Source organism: Schistocerca americana, chromosome 2, assembly GCF_021461395.2.
Source record: "Schistocerca americana isolate TAMUIC-IGC-003095 chromosome 2, iqSchAmer2.1, whole genome shotgun sequence".
Lineage (NCBI taxonomy): Eukaryota > Metazoa > Arthropoda > Insecta > Orthoptera > Acrididae > Schistocerca > Schistocerca americana.
The window spans coordinates 778229278-778247871 of NC_060120.1; the positions used below are offsets into that span (position 1 = coordinate 778229278).

General features: G+C 42.9%; 1 protein-coding gene across 1 annotated transcript in view; it reads right to left on the bottom strand.

Moving 5' to 3' along the window:
- The window catches only part of LOC124596419 (venom carboxylesterase-6-like), a 107649-nt gene that overhangs the window by 19171 nt on the left and 69884 nt on the right, over nucleotides 1-18594 (bottom strand). Inside the window, exons 6-8 of the mRNA XM_047135550.1 lie at nucleotides 14327-14492; nucleotides 11902-12092; nucleotides 3498-3630 (exon numbers count right to left, since the gene is read on the bottom strand). Coding sequence (XP_046991506.1) covers nucleotides 3498-3630; nucleotides 11902-12092; nucleotides 14327-14492 — 490 coding nt within the window. The remainder of the gene's footprint in view (nucleotides 1-3497; nucleotides 3631-11901; nucleotides 12093-14326; nucleotides 14493-18594) is intronic.

Here is an 18594-nt window from a genome sequence, read left to right on the forward strand (position 1 = left end):
TTTAACGTAAGACCAGAACTTCCTAGGATTTTCTGTCAAGTCGGAACATAGAATTTTACTTTTGAATTCACTGAACGCTTCACGCATAGCCCTCCTTACGCCAACTTTGACATCGTTTATCTTCTGTTTGTCTGAGAAGTTTTGGCTGCGTTTAAATTTGCAGTGAAGCTCTCTTTGCTTTCGCAGTAGTTTCCTAACTTTGTTGTTGAACCACGGTAGGTTTTTCCCGTCCCTCACAGTTTTACTCTGCACGTACCTGTCTAAAACGCATTATACGATTAGTGAACCTACACACGAGGTGCGTATCACCCAGCCCTCCTGCAAACTTATCCATACTGCTGTGTGTTACTGTTGAGGTACAACTAACATTGCTGGAGCAGCGCTGAATACAAGCTTGAGGACAAAGAGTAAAAACGGTATTTGCGTTGTCGCAGCATACCGCGTTACGTCGACATTTGTACTGTTGGGCAGGTATTTTCAGTGCACTGCCAATGCAGAGATAAACGGGGTAAGAAATCACGCGAAATGTAATTACTCTGTATCGAGTTATCGGAGGCCACGCGTCCCTTCTACCAAAATAAAATTTTGTCGGTGGAGTTGTAGTTCACCCTATACACAGATATATCTACACCATCTATTAGATTGTAATATTCCATTTACTTAGAATCGATGTCACCAGATCTGCATACACAGATTTCCTTTGCTGTAGAAAAATGGTGACATCATCAAGCACTTGCAAGAGATTACTCGCTAAATTTTTCTACAAGGATAAGATACGTGAGGTGTGCTTAAACCAACTAATGAAGGCGGAAGGCGGTACTGATATTAAGAGGTGCATTTTTTCAAAGTTAATATGGTATCGTAGCTCCTCGAAATATTCAGGGGGATTTCGAGATGAGGTTTCAAACATTTACGGATGCTGGAAATGGATGAATGTATCTATTTGCAGTAAGGGATCCTGGTCCGAAAACGACGGAGTCGAAAGTTATAAGCGGAAATCGTTGCGATACCTTTGACAGTGGAATACCTGTGCCTACGACTGTAAGGTAGGCAACTTTCAGAGATGGTAGTATATACCAAAACTAGAAAAAATCTGTGGTAAATATGGGCTCTAAAAGCATACGCCAAGAGCTACGAGCACTCGTTCATCTTCTCTACTGTGGAACACATCTCTTGTACTGATCAACTACTCATAGCTCTTAAGGTATGAATTTTACAGTTCAAATTTTCTGGATATTTTTGTTGTTGTTTTCGCCCATACTGTCATCTCTGAAAGTAGTCTATCCTACAACCGTTACAACAACGATACCGGCACATATATTCCACTGTCAGAAGTAACTTAACATTGTTAGTTTCCACTGGGTCGTGTCCGGACCAGATACCATTACCTCGAATTTATACAATTACCCTTCTCCATCATCCCTGAAAGTTTGTACCATTATCGCGCAGTCGCCCTATATATAAGGCGTGTTTCTTTTATGGTTCACAGGAGAGAAAGACGACTACCTCAATCCCCTTCGGACGAAAGAAGATAGCTGCAGCTATACATCTGCTCTACGTTCATCCGAGCAGGGAAAGATAGTCATGAAATAACCAGCGCATCTAAAAGGAAAGACCGCTGTCGTTGATGAAGGTGTATATATCACGTGCACCCTTCTGTGAGTAACGTTTTATGGTTTGCACACGGCTGATCGCTTCCTGTACACAGCGCACTCTCGAAGCTCTCTGTGTAGAGTACTGGACGACGTCGCCCATGTGGCTTGTGCAGTACTGGTCGCTAAAAATGTAGCACCGTGAAGGCAGTGTGCAATAAATATCAAAATGGCATGAAGTTTACTACATTATTGGATACGAAAATGATTTGCATTTATTGCGACTGCAAAAAATAGGTATTCATTCTACATCCAGCACATAATGGAAGATTACTAAACGCGTGTTTAATTCTGAAACAGCATTTGACTGTCGTTTGTTTGTGATGAAATCACGGTATGTCTCGTGTCAGAAGGGGAAACTCTATCAACACAGCATTGTGACCCATCGGGACTGTCTTTTGTTGTTTGATACAGTTTCTCCCTTTGGTCGGCATCACGCGACTGCCATGCGCATGTGCAGTCTGTGGATTCTGAAGGTTTGTACGCAACGCCATGCAGGATCTCGATGGCGCCATGCAAATAGCGCCTGGCGGTGCCATGCGGCGACCTCCAGAGGGACAGACACTATTGTCCCGCTCTCCCGTACATGATCGTATAGGACCGTCACGAAACTTGAGTCAGGAAATGGGCTTATTTTGAAGAATAAACGTAGCCACATGGACACTGAAAGCTCGGGCTGTCTGAATGGAGACAATTGGAGCGACTACTCTTGGCACAGTAGTGGCTTTCGTGATGTAGCACGTGGAGCACTAGACTCCAGCCTTGGAGATCACGGGTTCAATCCTGGGTGGGAGGGGGGTGGGGGGAGGGAGATATTTTCTCGTTATAGTCACTTCAGGACGGCCCCAGTTCCACTCACCCTACTGTCAAAACGAATACAGGTGATCTCTCCGGGGCGAAAGGTGGCCTCACCCCTCCCCCTTCTAGTGCCGCGTCGGATAGAAGTGCTGCACTCTGCCTGCAGTCAGCCCGATATCCCGGTCACAGGCCTGCGCCACAGGCTTTACTTCACCCTATCTCTTGCCTCGGCAGTAGACAGAGCCGCGCCAGCAGCGGAGCACCGAACTTGAGCAATGGACACAGAAGCAGTACGACGTCGTCTTTTCAGACGAATGCCGGTCCTGCGTACAGTATCACGATGAACTTATCCATATGTGGAGGCACCGAGAAGAACGATCGTTGTCAGATTACATTCGTCACAGCATACATACCTAGAATCTGGCTTGTGGGAATAGGGTGCCACTCGGTACACAACAAGGTCACCTCTGGATTGCATAGATCGTAATTTGGACAGAAATGGTTAAATTCATGGCATATTAAGGCCAGTGTGCGCTATCTCCGAGGGCTCTGTGACGTCATCTCTCAATAAGATAGCATAATGCTTCGCGTTGCCCGTGTTGTCGTGACTTATCTCGGACAGACCGTGTTGGAGTATGCTCCAGACAGAATGTTCTTCAGATACCCCACCAACTGAAAACATCTGCTTGCCGAGAGAGCAGAACAGCACCGCTCACCAGCCAATGCGATCGATGAAGTCTGGCATAGGTCTGGAGCAGCGTGGCACATCATACCCGTCTCTGTAATTAAAGATCAGCTGGACTTGATGCCCATCCGGGTTTGGGCCATTGTTTCGGCCAGGGCTGAAACTTCTGTGTCACTTTATATACGTCTAAATGTCTTACAAATTTAATCGTGTATTTTTCCTCCAATAATGTACTTGCACAAAAGTAAAATCATATTCTTTGGTATCCTTCCAGATGTTGCAATTTTAATGACAGGCAATGTAGTTTCTCACAGCTTTCTGACCGATATCGACCATTAAGAACACAAATTTCAATTACTTACCATATGTTGAGTTCCCTAATTCTGGCCCCCGATAGTCAAACTGGTAGTAATACAGGGGTCCAGCGTCGGAATGGTTGGCGATGATCCGCACGGCTGAGTCCGCTGGTTCCACAAAGAATATGTCACTTGTCATCTGTGGACAGAGGCTCTTGCTAATGTTACATATAAAAAAACGAGAAAAATTCTGTTGTATATAAATCAATAGGAGTGTTTCTAAATGTTTCAATGCACTTGAGTACCGTATATCCTCTGACGACAGAACAATATTCCTGAAAATAATTTCCTCCCCTGCGACGATGCCGAAGGTTCCTTAATCCAATGAAAATTACACTAAAATTGAAGCACAGATACATAAGTCAATAGAATTGTAGAGTGTGAAGAGGTATCTGGACTCTATGGCCGCCACTGTAGTGATGTCTTAGGGACATATGTGGCGGGATCACTAGAAAACACGTATGTAGTGTGTCATTGACAGCAAACTGTTACCTCACGATATGGGCTATTCATGATAGCAGTGAAAGCTCTAGCTGTACAAAACATCACGCCAAAGTCATTGCGTTCATGTGGGACTTGATGTGAAAGGAATATGCATTGAAACCAAATGATATGGGCCATGATTAACGCAATGTTCCCGTATTCGGATGGGTAGTCTGAGTACCTGTATTTGGGTATACTGTGAGTATCCTAAACCACTTTAAGCGAGTAATTTGTGAAGGTTCAGCACAATCCATATGCAGCGCATTCGACTTGTGTTACCTACTTCACAAGGCTATAAAGCTTGGTGGCAGATTAAAATAGTGCATTTGCCTTTCTTTTCTCACAAATATTACATTAGTCACAAATTCAATGCGGGATGTAGCTCTCTGCTGCTTTCCTAACTTCAAAGCGTACCTCCCACACACCTTGCTGAACTAGCACTTTCGGAAGAAAGTATATCACGAATAAATGGTTAGCCACAGCTTAGAAGAATATTTCCATGTTAAATATTTCACTTTTTCTGTTAGTATACCTTTACAATCTGTCTTACATACTTCACGAGGCTTTGGGTAGACGTAACGCTCAGGCATGTGAAACACATCCATATCACAATGTAAACCATAGCCTTCCACCTAGTATCAAACTAAGTAACTCTGCAAAGTACTCGTAGTAAACCATTTTACTATTTGTGATTAATCACGTACATTTCGTATCTGTTAATGAAGAACGCTGACGTGGCAGACGAGTACTGGATAACTGATCTTTAATAGAAATAAACGTAAACGTCTGCTAATAAACATGAGAAAATAAGAACTATTTATTGTCTGGTTACACGAGTGGCAATCAGTTACTAGAATCAGTCACTACCGATAATATTCAAGAGTGTGCGTTTGGGACGGCAAAGTGAAATCCTTATATGAAACTAGTTTTAGCTCGGAGAGACAACAATCTCGGCTCAACGAGAAGCATTTTATGTACATATGATTTGCTCACAAAAGAGGCAATCACAAAACCCTCATTCAATGAATTCTCAAGTACTTCTCGACACTGGAAACCTTGGCAGGTAGGATTAACAGCTAAGATAAAGCAAAACCAAAGAAGAGCAGCACGTTTCCTCATGCATTCGTTTAGAAAGAGTGACAGTATCACGGTGATGCTCACTCAACTCCTATGGAATACGCTGCAATGTCGCTGTGCACTGAGTAGAAGCTTATTATTAAGACTGAGAGGAAAACAGCTGCAAAAAGGGTCAAGGAACTTACCATGTCCTCGTACATACATCTCGCGAAATGAACTGGACGGCAAAATCAAGGAAATTTGTTGTTGTTTTCCCGCACTGTCGCGTTTGGATCTGGGAAGCAGGGAAATGGTGGTACGCACAGCATCCTTCGCCACACACCATGAGGTGCCTTATGGCGTATGAATGTAAATGAAGGTATACATCAATTTCACGGTGATATTTAGGTATGATATTTAAATGATGTGTAATGTGAAGTAAAGGGTATTCGAGCTAAGGAGTAAATGTACAAATAAACATTGTTAGCAAAAAAGAGTCGGTAATACAAGTCCCGAGACAGCGTTCATAAAAGTGTAACCAGCGATCGAATGAAGCGTTCGTGATCCTGATGTGCAATAACTAACGCTTCAATCCAAATGTTGTACAGTGTACCGGTGGGTTCACCTTTTTTTAAATTTCTTTTCTTACACTTAACTACCGTAAGCAAGTGTCATACTCGTATAACTGTTGAACATCTTCACAAAATATAACGGAAGATACACGTGAATGATTCCACTCTGGTCTAACAAAGCTAATAAATAAGTAGTTGTCTTCCATCTTGAAAACAACTGATCACACTAGTTGTGCTATAAGTAAGAGTAATATAAGTTTGAGTGAGGTTGGCTGTTTTATTTAATGTGTATACATACGACTTTGGGCTGTTGTATTCCTAAATACATTGCCATCAGCAGATTAATTTATGTTTATAAACTACGTGTACAGGGTGTGGACAAAAATATGGAAGCACCACGAGGCATGCGTGCTTGAACATAAATGCAGGTGCTAGACAAGCCTGCGGGTTGTGGTGTTGTATTTGACCATAAACGGCACCTGTTGCAAGTGTAACTCGTTGCCAGAACAGTGTCCTGTGTAGTTGCGATTGCATTATATCGTAGCTAAGTGACTTCGAATGGTTGGTTCTCATTTCTCATATGGTGCGTGCTTCCAAACTGCTTAGTGTTTGAAGAAGCACCGTAACGAAGATTTATAGCGTTTACAGGGAAAGCGGAAAAACATTGTCAGCTACGTCAGAAAGCGGACGGAAATATGTGTACAGTGACCGTGACAGGTGGTCCATTGAAGAGAATTGCGACAAAAGTAAGAGGACGACAGCAGCAAAAGTCACTGCAGAAATGAATGTTGCACTCATGGAATCTGTAGGCACCGAAACAACAAAACGGGGAATCCATAAACAAGGAACTGGAAGGCGAGACGTAATTCGAAAACCACTCATCACTGATGCAAATGTTTGTAACAGGAAAACGTTGTCTCGAATTGTAAAACCTAGACTGGAGCAATGAAAGAAAGTCTTTTGTTCAGATGAGTTCTGTTTCTTACTGTTTCCAATTTCTGGACGAGTTTACATCCCAAGAGAGAAACATGACGGTTTTTTTAATGATTTAGGCAACCATATTGTGGTATTCCATGAGCCCAGGATCACTCTACAAGGTCGCATTACTGCCATGTAATGGGAACATTTTGGCTTATCCAGTCCCTCCCATGGGACAATGTTTGTTTCCCACCGTAGTTCACATGTATTTCGAATGTGATAATGTAACAGTATTACAATGTTAGGACAGAAGTTTAATGTCCTCGCTATTTTTGACTGACAAGCTGCCAGTTTTATTTGGTGTGAATATTCAGCAATAAATTAAATCTCTGGAAATGCCTTTTGCACTCAAGACAGCGACTCTAACCATTCGGCTAAAGAGGTGGTACCGAGCCCAATTACGCCACCCACGTTTTTTGGATATAGCACTCCGTCTTCATGCCACAAGTGGCCCATCGGGACCATCCGACCGCTGTGTCATCCTCAATTGAGGATGCGGCTAGGAGGGGCGTGTGATCAGCACACCACTCTCTCGGTCGTTATGATGGTTTTCTTTGACCGGAGCCGCTACTATTCGGTCGAGTAGCTCCTCGATTGGCATCACGAGACTGAGTGAACCCCGAAAAATGGCAATAGCGCATGGCAGCCTGGATGGTCACCCATCGAAGTGCCAGCCAAGCCCGACGGCGCTTAACTTCGGTGATCTCAGGGGAACCGGTGTGTCCACTGCGACAAGGCCGTTGCGATATTGAATATTTTATCATTATAACTCATCAGAGAATCATAACTATGAACAATTACTATTTAATAACCGCTATGAGTTGTCCTATACTGGTGAGTGTATTGTTAATAGTGTCATTATTACTTTCTTTGAGTAATCTATATTATCACTGAAGCTTTTTACGTTTTAATTTCTGACAACTGGACTTTTGTACACAAAAAAAGAAAACTACTCTCCATGGATAATCCTAACGGGATGGGGGCCGGAAATGGGTATATGTGTTGTATGTGTACGGCCAAATGAATGATTACAATTTTAGAAAAAATGGATTATTTATTCAAGAAAGGACTTCACAAACTGAGGAAGTCAATAACGTGTTGGTCCACCTCTGGCTTTCTGCAAGCAGTTATTTGACATTACGTTGATTGATAGAGCTGTTGAATATCCTCATGGGGAAAATCGTGCCAAATTCTATCCAATTGGCGCGTTAGATCGTCAAAACTCTGATCTGATTGGAGAGCCCTGCCCATAATGGTCCAGATGTCCTCAGTAGCAGAGAGAATATCGTCTACGTAGCGCTGTGTTGTGAGCTTGCCTCATGACAGGCGACAGCCTGGTTGGTATCCTTCCACTGTCTCTGGGGCGTCTTCACACACGTCTTGCTGGTCATCTGGAGTCATTTCGAAGCGGGGCTCATCACTGAAGACAATTATACTCCAATCAATGAGATCCGAGGCCGAAGATGTGTCTGGAGACTTCCCCGACAGTCGTGGGATACCAACGTGACTGTCGTCCGCCATACGGCCAGACAAGCAGTAGTGATCGTCTGCGGTGACATTTCTTTTCATAGCAAGATCCATTCGGTTGACATCTGCAGCATCCTTACAGCATAGCGGTTCGTCGGCGATATTCTGCCCCCCGTTATACTCCCCGTTTTTTTGCTCTTCGTGGCAAGTCATCTTGGGCTTACATTTCAATAAGATAATGCCCGTCCGCTCATAGCGAGAGATTCAATTGCTTGTCTTCATGCTTGCCGAACCCCACCTTGTTCAGCAAGATCGCCGGACCTCTCTCCTGTTGATAATATTCAGAGTATCATTGGCAGGACTGTCGAATCACCTTGGGATTTTGACGATCTAACGCTCCAGTTGGATAGAATTTGGCAAGTTATCCCTCAAGAGGGCATCCAGTAACTCTTATCAGTCAATGCTAACCCTAATAACTGCTTGCATGAGGGCCAGAGGTGGACCAACTCGTTATTGACTTGCACTATTTGTGACTCTCTTTCTCTTGAATAAACCATCCAATTTTTCTGAATTTGTGTCATTTATTTGTCTGTAAATGTAAATCACATCTACCGATTTCCATCCCATTCGGATAATTGCTTCCTGATGCGTCGTTTTCATGTCTTAGAGCGTGTTTCAAAATTTGTTTTCATGTAACTTTTTGGTAAAAACTGACCTGCTGCTATAGCTTAATGAAGTTAATCTGGCCACACAATTAAAACAAAATAAAATTTGCCAAATCATGGAAATCGGCAGACTTTGTACGCTAAGAAAAAAAAGAGAGACTAAATTATCACTGAAGCTTTTTGAGTCATCGTCATTACCAGTATCTTGTTACAAAAGTAACACACCTAGCAGTAACCCAATGCGCATCTTCGTCACTAGGATGTCAAATGACCAAGATGGGTATCAGATTACAGGTAGACGTGTTACTTTTGTAACAACATGTTGAGTCTCATGAGATCTCATGATAGTCGAAACCAGTAAACTGCTATAAACCCACCCAATTCAGTCAAGACAGTGGAGAGCAACAAAATTGTCCAACATAGATCGAGTGCTCCTAATTGACGATGTCCTATTTTTGATTGTAGCTCTTTCCGTTCAAATGTCATGTATTGCACTATTATACAGGGTGAAAAAAATGCCGAATTATATATAGCAAAACCTAGTCCCGCCAACAGGTTTAATAGAAATGTGATTTAAGAATCGAGGGTCTGGCAACGCTGTACCTGCGTGCAGAGAAGCCGAGAACGGGTAGCATTAACTACGCGCATGCCGGAGCTGCCTCATAGCTCATTAGCCGGCAAGGTAGCTCAGCGTCTTCGGTCAGAGGGTTAGCTGCCCTGTGTAATAAATAAACTCAGTGAGCAGATCAACGATAAACCTGAATAGGTACCATGGGACGTCCGCAAGTGCAACGAGCAATAACGAACAACATGCGATTTAAAAAAAAAAAAAAAAAAAAAAAAAAAAAAAAAAAAAAAAAGAAGTGCGATGAGACAATGCCGTGGAGAACGATATGCAGACTCGCCGATGTTCGAGTCGCGTTCACACCACACTTTTTTTTTCAGTTAAAGCATCAGATTGTATCAAATTTACATTTCGACAATGCGGTATCTTGTGTATTTCTTTCTATTATTGTTGCCTTTATTTATATATTCAGACATAAACGGCCACTTTGTTTCGTCTATGATATAAATAAAGCCAACAGAAAAGAATAATGGATACAGTAACACCGTCTTTATCCAATGAAGTGCAAAAAACACAATAGGTAGGCTACAATAGATTGCACGTTATGCTACGCACAATAATAATTCTATTCTGTACGTGTGATTTCCAGGCTTATCTTCACACGTACAGTTATGACCAACGCTCATTTAATAGAAGACGTTAAAAGCGACGACCTTGCATTTGCAAACACTTCGCCACTCAGTGGATCATACTTTGCTGGAGCCTAGCCGGCCGGTGTGGCCGAGCGGTTTCTACGCGCTTCAGTCCGGAACCGCGCGACCGCTACGGTCGCAGGTTCGAATCCTGCTTCGGGCATGGATGTGTGTGATGTCCTTAGGTTAGTTAGGTTTACGTAGTTCTAAGTTCTAGGGGACTGATGACCTCAGATGTTAAGTCCCATAGTGCTCAGAGCCATTTGAACCATTTGAAGGTCCGAGGAACGTGGCAAACACAACTTTGGACCTCCACGACCAAACAATTTCCCTGGAAAAGCTTCATTTACGTAGTTCTGCAAATTCATTACAAAGTGTGCCGGTGCAGCATCATGCTGAAATCATAGATGTCACCGAACACCGAGTGGAACGTTTTCTATTGCGTCAGGCAAAGTATTGCAAAGAAATGTACGATGTAGGGGTGAATGCAATTTGTCTGGAAATAGTCATGGGCCAAAAGGCACACCTCCACGTTTCCAACCCACGAGTTTATGCCAAAGGGTGCCTGAAAGCGACGTTCGCAGGTGACCTTTGCGATGTGTGTCCAACAAGGTTCAAATAGCTCTGAGCACTATGGGACTTAACATCTGAGGTCATCAGTCCCCTAGTACTTAGAACTACTTAAACCTAACTAACCTAAGGATATCAGACACATCCATGCCTGAGGCAGGATTCGAACCTGCGACGGTAGCGGTCGCGCGGTTCCAGACTGAAGCGCCTAGAACCTCTCGGCCACACGGGCCGGCTGTCCAACATGCGCTGTTGTAGATGATGATAATAGCTTCACGAGTGAAGCTAGATTAGTCAGTCCGTATCACGTTACTTATGAAACGTGCACTATCTTCCACGTGGTGCAAAAGCCGTTCACAAATCTGTACTCGCAGAATACAGTCTCTTGGCTGCTGTAGTTGAATTAACAAGTAATGATGCGGATACAGTTTTTCATTGTGCAGCACTTCAACAATATGTCTTTGAGATACCTGCAACTGCCTTACAAGATCACAGACACTTCGCCGAGGTGATTCGCGAACTGATTCAAGAGTCATGTCCTCTGTTTGTGTTGTACCTCTTGTCCTTGGACGACCTCTGTCCATTACTTGTGGACAGAGATTTCCGGCTTCCCGAGGCGTTGGTTCAAGTGAATGATGATGGCGCCTTTGAGGATACGGCGCAGCATACTCACGAGAACCAGTAGAAGAATCGGATGCACCCAGCACCAAAAGTGTTCATCGTTTGTGTACTTCATCGGGACACCGCTCTACATGATGAACAGGAAAAATTAATTTAATCGTGGCTTGGCGGTAGGAAAACGCCATGATCGTCGACGAAGTCGGACTCCAAGACAAGATTCTATGCGGAAGTAAACCGAGGACCTGTAAAAAATAAGAAAAAGAGCCTGACCATGATTTGAACCGTAGTTCCATGGTGAATGTGGGTTTTGATGTCCCAGCAGCGTATTCAGTGAATTGTGACGGTAGTGCGGGGTCATAAACGTTCCTTTGTATATTCCGATGCGCAGCCCGTACCATGTCACAGTGTTGCCAGCTCCTTGTTCTCATACATGTGTTTTTAAAATGTACCCGATCTGATTTCACTAAATAAACTTCTGTCTTGAGTCTGGGCGAGGACTCACATGCTTCCCTCCAAGTGTGGCATTTTTTCTTCAGCCTGTATTTCAATACCCATCATTACTTTCACATAATAGTGCAGAAAATAATCATGTTCTGTAACTTGTACCCATTCTTTACCGATTGGGTTTTCTGTTTCTGAACGGAGGCTTTGTTTCGATCTGTTAGGTGTAATTTGACACGTTGATCGCCGTTACCAGTTACCACAGGCAGTGCTGCGAGGGATACGAGGTTGGTAACTTACGTCGACGAGGGCCTGCGCGTCGTCCAACGTGATGTTCTCGTGCCCGAAGTAGAAGTCCCGCAGCTGAAGTGCGGCCTGCTCGCGCTGCGCCGACGTGGGCAGGTGGACCAGGGTGGACACCGCCTCCACGAAGTGGTCGCTCAGCTGCTGCAGCAGCGCCGCGTCCTCCAGGTAGGCAGGCTCCAGCGGAGCTGTCAAAACGGTCACCATGCAGATCCGTGTCCGTGTGGCAACGTATGTGGACAAATACACTGCTAGCCATTAAAATTACTACACCACGAAGATGACGTGCTACAGACGCGAAAGTTAACCGACAGGAAGAAGATGCTGTGATATGCAAATGATTAGCTTTTCAGAGCATTCACACAAGGTTGGCGCCGGTGGCGACACCTACAACGTGCTGACATGAGGAAAGTTTCCAACAGATTTCTCACACACAAACAGCAGTTGACCGGCGTTGCCTGGTGAAACGTTGCTGTGTTGCCTCGTGTAAGGAGGAGAAATGCGTACCATCACGTTTCCCGTGGTTCTACCCTTCATTCGATCCCTGCGAAACCCTACATTTCAGCAGGATAATGCACGACCGCATGTTGCAGGTCCTGTACGGGCCTTTATGGATACAGAAAATGTTCCACTGCTGCCCTGTCCAGCACATTCTCCAGATCTCTCACCAACTGAAAACGTCTGGTCAATGGTGGCCGAGCAGCTGGCTCGTCACAATACGCCAGTCACTACTCTTGACGAACTGTGGTATCGTGTTGAAGCTGCATGGGCAGCTGTACCTGTACACGCCATCCAAGCTCTGTTTGATTCAATGCCCAGGCGTATCAAAGCCGTTATTACGGCCAGAGGTGGTTGTTTTGGGTACTGATTTCTCAGGGTCTATGCACCCAAATTGCGTGAAAATGTTGTCACATGTCAGTTATATTATAATATATTTGTCCAATGAATACCCGTTCATTATCTGGATTTGTTCTTGGTGTAGTAGTTTTAATGGCCAGTAGTGTACATTTCCCATATTTTACGGAGTCTAAGACGCACTTTTTTTTCCAAAAAATGCCCTCCAAAATTCGAAATTTACATAAGGATGTTTAATGTTTGATTTAAAATGCGCTCTCCAACTTCCATGTACCTATTTTATTTGTCTGACAAACCCTGTTCTCAGGGCTATATTTTATTTGACTAATGAAACTGTGCAGATGTTTGTAAAAACGATAAGGACAAATCGCTTCATGTTAATGTAATACTGCCGTCTTCTGAAGAAGATAGATTTATATCTATTGAAACCTAGGTAAAGATTACTTTATCCTTTGCAACTGGTCGGCTGCTCTTAATCTGGTTATGTATCATTAATATAAATGCCCACAAGCAGCTTATGTCTCTAACTCCTTTGTGTCTTGATTCATAGTGGCTGCAGGATCAAAATGGTCGAGACTACTCGCGGCAAAGTTGGCCACACATCATATAAGAAACAGAATTGCTTGAAAACGGAAACAGAGAGCTCGGAAAATTTCAGTGACACTATAAACGTACATCGGACTGAGAGATTAAATTTCTAAGGAGGAAGAAAGACGAATTCGAATATGGTCAAGGCTGTTATGTGTCTGTGAATGTAGGTTAACTATCTGATGTTTCTAGTGACTACATTATTCGAAAACATCGGTCATAGCATCTCCGAAAGACAGCATAAACCCGCTAGTACGGAAATACCTCGAGGATACGGTAGTAGTAGGTGGTGACTTTGACCTACATAGTAGGGAATTGTCAACCGCATATGATGCTGGCGGTAAGGGAAAACCGTTTTGTGAAGTAGCATTGAAGGTATTATCTATCCCGAGCAATCAGAAGGGAGGAAAGATAGAAAAACAAGTATATACAGAACAATGTGCCAGAGATCAACGACAGAGAAAGTTACAGGAACAGAGAATCACCAGGGGAGCAGACAAGAGACGAGGATACAGCAGATCTCACAAGAAAAACAGGAGAGAGAGAAGAAGAAGAGAAAAGAGGTTCTGGGAGGAGAGGAAACGCAAGCCATGAAGGTACTATCTGTGATTACAAAGTGGCCTCAGTGAAAGGGGAGGATGAAAGCAATCTATTTTTCACACGAGCGATTCTCTGATTACCACTTCCTGCAGGCATCTCATGATGTTTGAATGCATTTCTACGAATAGATGAGTAATCGAGGTAGTAATAGAACTCAGAAACAGTCCTTTGAGAAAAGCAAAGAGTTATGTATTGACAAAAGCGTAGTATGTCGTACAGTTTATTGCGTATAGTGGAAATTCGTAGAAGAAGGCAGTAGGAGGAGTGCTGCCTGTAGCAGAATCTACTAGTCCTTACGGGATACAGTGGTATTAATTTACAGAATTAAAAACAGCCAGTACACTGAGGCGCGACACAAGTACTTAAGTAAACAGCTTACGGCCTAGTAAGATGGTTCCCTCTCCAGACGTAGCTCCCTCCAGCACCGGCACCTTGTTGAAGCGACCTGCCCTGAGGTTGTTGGCAGGCCTGTCTGTCATGAAAGCACCCTCCAAGTCGGGCTCAACCACGGGCAGGAACACCATCGGGTTCATGGACAGCCTCTCCTGTGGTCCAACACACGACATGAACAATGCTAAAAAGCGAACTCAGGTATCAGCAGATGTATCAAATTATGTCTACACATATGTTTCACAAACCAGTGCAGATAGTACTTAGTGCGTTATTCGTCACTCCCTTGCTGTCTGTGAGTGAGGTGATTGATGACACGGCCGTCCATATCCAACCATAATTGCACAGGTATCTGTTCTGTTGTACAAAACGTACTTTTGCAAAAATACTATGGAGCTAGTAGAATTGATTTTCAAGGGCAAGCTGAAAACTTCGTTCTGCGGCTCAGAGATAGTAGTACAGATATAATTAAAATTCTGTAATATTTGTACGTATTCCAGAACAACTAAAACTGCTGTCAACTTGAATTTTGCAGTAGATTTGTTTATTTAAGTTTTTGTAGCGGATGTGGTCGTGCGTGTGCGTGTTTTTGTGTTTGTGTAGACAGTGTGGAATGCTGTGCCTTCACAAATTCCATTGTTTTGGATTTATATCGACAACAGAAACCTGTACAAAGTTAATGGAGGTTAGTGGTCAGTTTGTCCTTCCGTTTTCAACAGTTAAGAAACGGGCAAGTGAAGTCAAATGTGGCAGCACCCGGCAATTCAGACCTCCTTCTCTACGTAATACAAAGCAGAGAAAACTGAAGCCAGGATTGATTCTCCGCGTTGAAATAAGATGTTAGAAGTCTTACTTACATTAATAAGAGAGATGAGGAGAAACATGTGGTCTACATTATCTAAAATAGCGGATCTAGTGAAAGAAAGCAGAATGGAGAAAAACTCTTTGGTAGAATTAATTGTCTAGGTAGCATATAGGAATAAATGAAACAAAGGCAAATAAGGAGGAGAACAAGGTGTATCTAAACACTCAGAGTATCTGAGACAATAAATCGAAGATTTCTGTTGCCTAAAAAACAAATAACATACAAGTGCCCGAAGCGCGGAAAATGTCACAAGTTGATTGGTGCTGGAAAATGAAACTTTCTTCAACCAAAGAGATTTGTAGGTATCAGATATTGTTACAGAGAACTGAAGAATCCAAAGGGATGTTCTTATGTCTGATACTGACGTGTTTCTGAAGACAAAAGAATTATTGGTTCAATTTCTTTACGTGTAATGGACAGTGAATTGTTACAGAGAACTGAAGAATCCAAAGGGATGTTCTTATGTCTGATACTGACGTGTTTCTGAAGACAAAAGAATTATTGGTTCAATTTCTTTACGTGTAATGGAGAGTGAATTACATGGAAAGGGATTTATAGAACATGATATTGTATTGGAAACAAGATTTAAAAAAAGTTGAGCAGAAGAAGGTGGAAAAATTTTAAACGAGATATTACAGCAGGATTCATTTGATTTCATGTGAGTGTTGTGGGGGAATTGATAACAGTTGAATCGTGTTTTTGCGCTTCGCTGATTTTTCTCGATTTTTGTGCTGCGCGCGCTGATTATAGTCGTGGGACACTATCGCGCTGTTAAGCAACTATTGCCAAACGCTGAGAGGAGGACCGTATGCTATCTAACGGCAGCAGTGAAGCCTGTGCAATGGTCTGGATAGAAAACTACAGGGTGGCCCGGGACGAACAGTCAGTATTCAGGGATGTAACAGGAACTATCACTGGAAGCAAAAGTCTCTAATAAGCATGGACTCTGAAGTGTATATCTTAAGAGGTGTGAGCATTTGTTCGTCTTCGCTACATGAAACACATCTCCTATACTGAACAAGTGCTCATAGCTCTTAAGATATCTGTTTTAGAGGCCATGTTTACTAGACAATGTTGTATTGTTTCGATCCATACTACGTCCTCCCAGAATGTGGAAAGCATAGAGCTTGCAGTAGAAGAGCTTTGTTTCACCGTATCGAAGGTCAAGATGTATTCATAGCTCTTACAGTACGCAATTTAAAGCCCGTGTTTAGAAGGCTTTCTTGTTTATCTTTCGTGTTGTATCCCTAAACATTGACTATTTCTCCTGCGATACCCAGTATAAAGAAAAGATGGGCAGTGTGTTAACTCATTTGATTAATTAGTGTTGACAGTAAATCATAGCGTCGAAAGGAGGGTAAAAGTGAGTTTATCGGTCTTAGAGGCGAGTGATTAGAGAAGAGTAATCAAATAATTCGAATTGGTATCGTCGGTAATTTATATATTATGGACATTAGGCAGTGGTCTAAGGCATATTTGTGTGCCTGATATCTCCTCTCTTAAAACTAGATATATTCCCAAAGTTGATTTTCAAACTTAGGCAAGCTCAGCGACTCGAGCCGTTTATACATAACCACGCAATTTTCTAGACAGCACAGATAAACCGCGAGGCGGCAGCAGATTATGCTTTGGGATCACGAAACCACTAAATTAGATTGTCCGATACTGTTGTTTTATCAGGATCCAATCACTAGTATGTTAGAATTTACAGACAGGCCACAGAAATTAAAAACACAGAAATAGCTTCAATAATAGAAGAGGAACGCAGATGTCAGACAAGTTGTGGGACCTAGTGCTTAATAAAACTGAACAGCGGCAACGCTTCTGCAGTACAAAGTTGTCGTCACACCGGACGAGGCTTCTCAAGTCGACGTGAACGCGGACGGCAAATCCAAAGTCACGAGATATTGCGCCGTCGGCACATGGGACGAGCTGGTTGAGGTGACATGCGTACCCAGCGCTCTACAGCGGCAATGGGAGGCTTTATTTGGCTTGCAAACCATACAGTTTGGTTAACGAAAACGGACTCGCTCAAAAGATCTACGCTAGCTCTATTAAAACGTACATTTCCTCCCTTTTCCGTATGCTAGTCAAGTTGTTCTGTTTGTAGAATGCATAAATAAAACCTTCAGCATCCGTGAGCATGTAACAAGACGAAAAACGAAAGATACATATCCAGTCAGTAAGGACACCAGTTTATAAATGTTGAAAAGATCGGAAAAACGGATTCCTGAAAGAGAGTGCACTTACATTTCCGCCACTTAAAATATTAAGGAAATTTTTTCTGTTAACTTAATAAGAAAGCGGCACAACCTTTTAGTAGGTGAAAAAAAAAGAGTATAGGTTCAGCTGGACGCCAACCCCCTACCTAGGGGACTGATGACCTCAGATGTTAAGTCCCACAGTGCTCAGAGACATTTGAACCATTTGAAGGCATGTGGAATTGATGATTTGCCAGCAGAACTGTTGAAGAGTCTGGGAAACAAGGCAAGAAAAGAAATAGTCTACCTCTCTAACGAAATATATGACAAAGGGGAATGGCCTGAGGATATCCTTGCAACAGTTATGATACCAATAGAAAAAAAGAGAAAGGCTAAAAAATGTGAAGAGCGTACGACCATGAGTCTAATTTCTCATGCAGCTAAAGTCTTGCTCACAGTGTTGAATAGAAGGCTACATGGCAAGTTGGATAGAGGGATTGCAGAGGAGCAGTTCTGATTTAGAAGAGGAAAAGGAGCAAGAGATGCTATTGGCGTGTTAAGAACTATAGGCCAAAGATATATGGAAAAAGGTAGAGAAATCTTTGCTTTTTTTTTATAGATTTAGAAAAGGCTTTTGACAGAGTTCAGTGGAACAAGCTGATGGATATTTTGAAGAGGAAAGGAGTAGATTGGAAAGAGAGACGACTGATACAGAATCTATATTTACACCAGAAAGTAAGGATAAGGGTTGGAAATGAAATGTCAGAAGGAAGCAGCACTGGACGAGGTGTTAGACAAGGTTGTTGCCTTTCCCCACTGTTGTTTAACGCATACCTTGAAGAGAAATGGCTCAAATGGCTCTGAGCACTATGGGACTTAACTTCGGAGGTCATCAGTCCCCCAGAACTTAGAACTACTCAAACCTAACTTACCTAAGGACATCACAGACATCCATGCCCGAGGCAGGATTCGAACCTGCGATGCTAGGAGTTTCGCGGTTCCAGACTGTAGCGCCTACCTTGAAGAGATTATTGCGAAAGGCTTAGAGGGGAAAAGAGGAATATGTATTGTTGTAAAGAGAACAGAATATATAAGATTTGCTGCTGACATTGTATTAGTGCCAGAAAGTGAACTGACAGTGAATAATATGCTGAAACATCTGAGTGAAGCTTGCGTGGAATATGGGAGGCA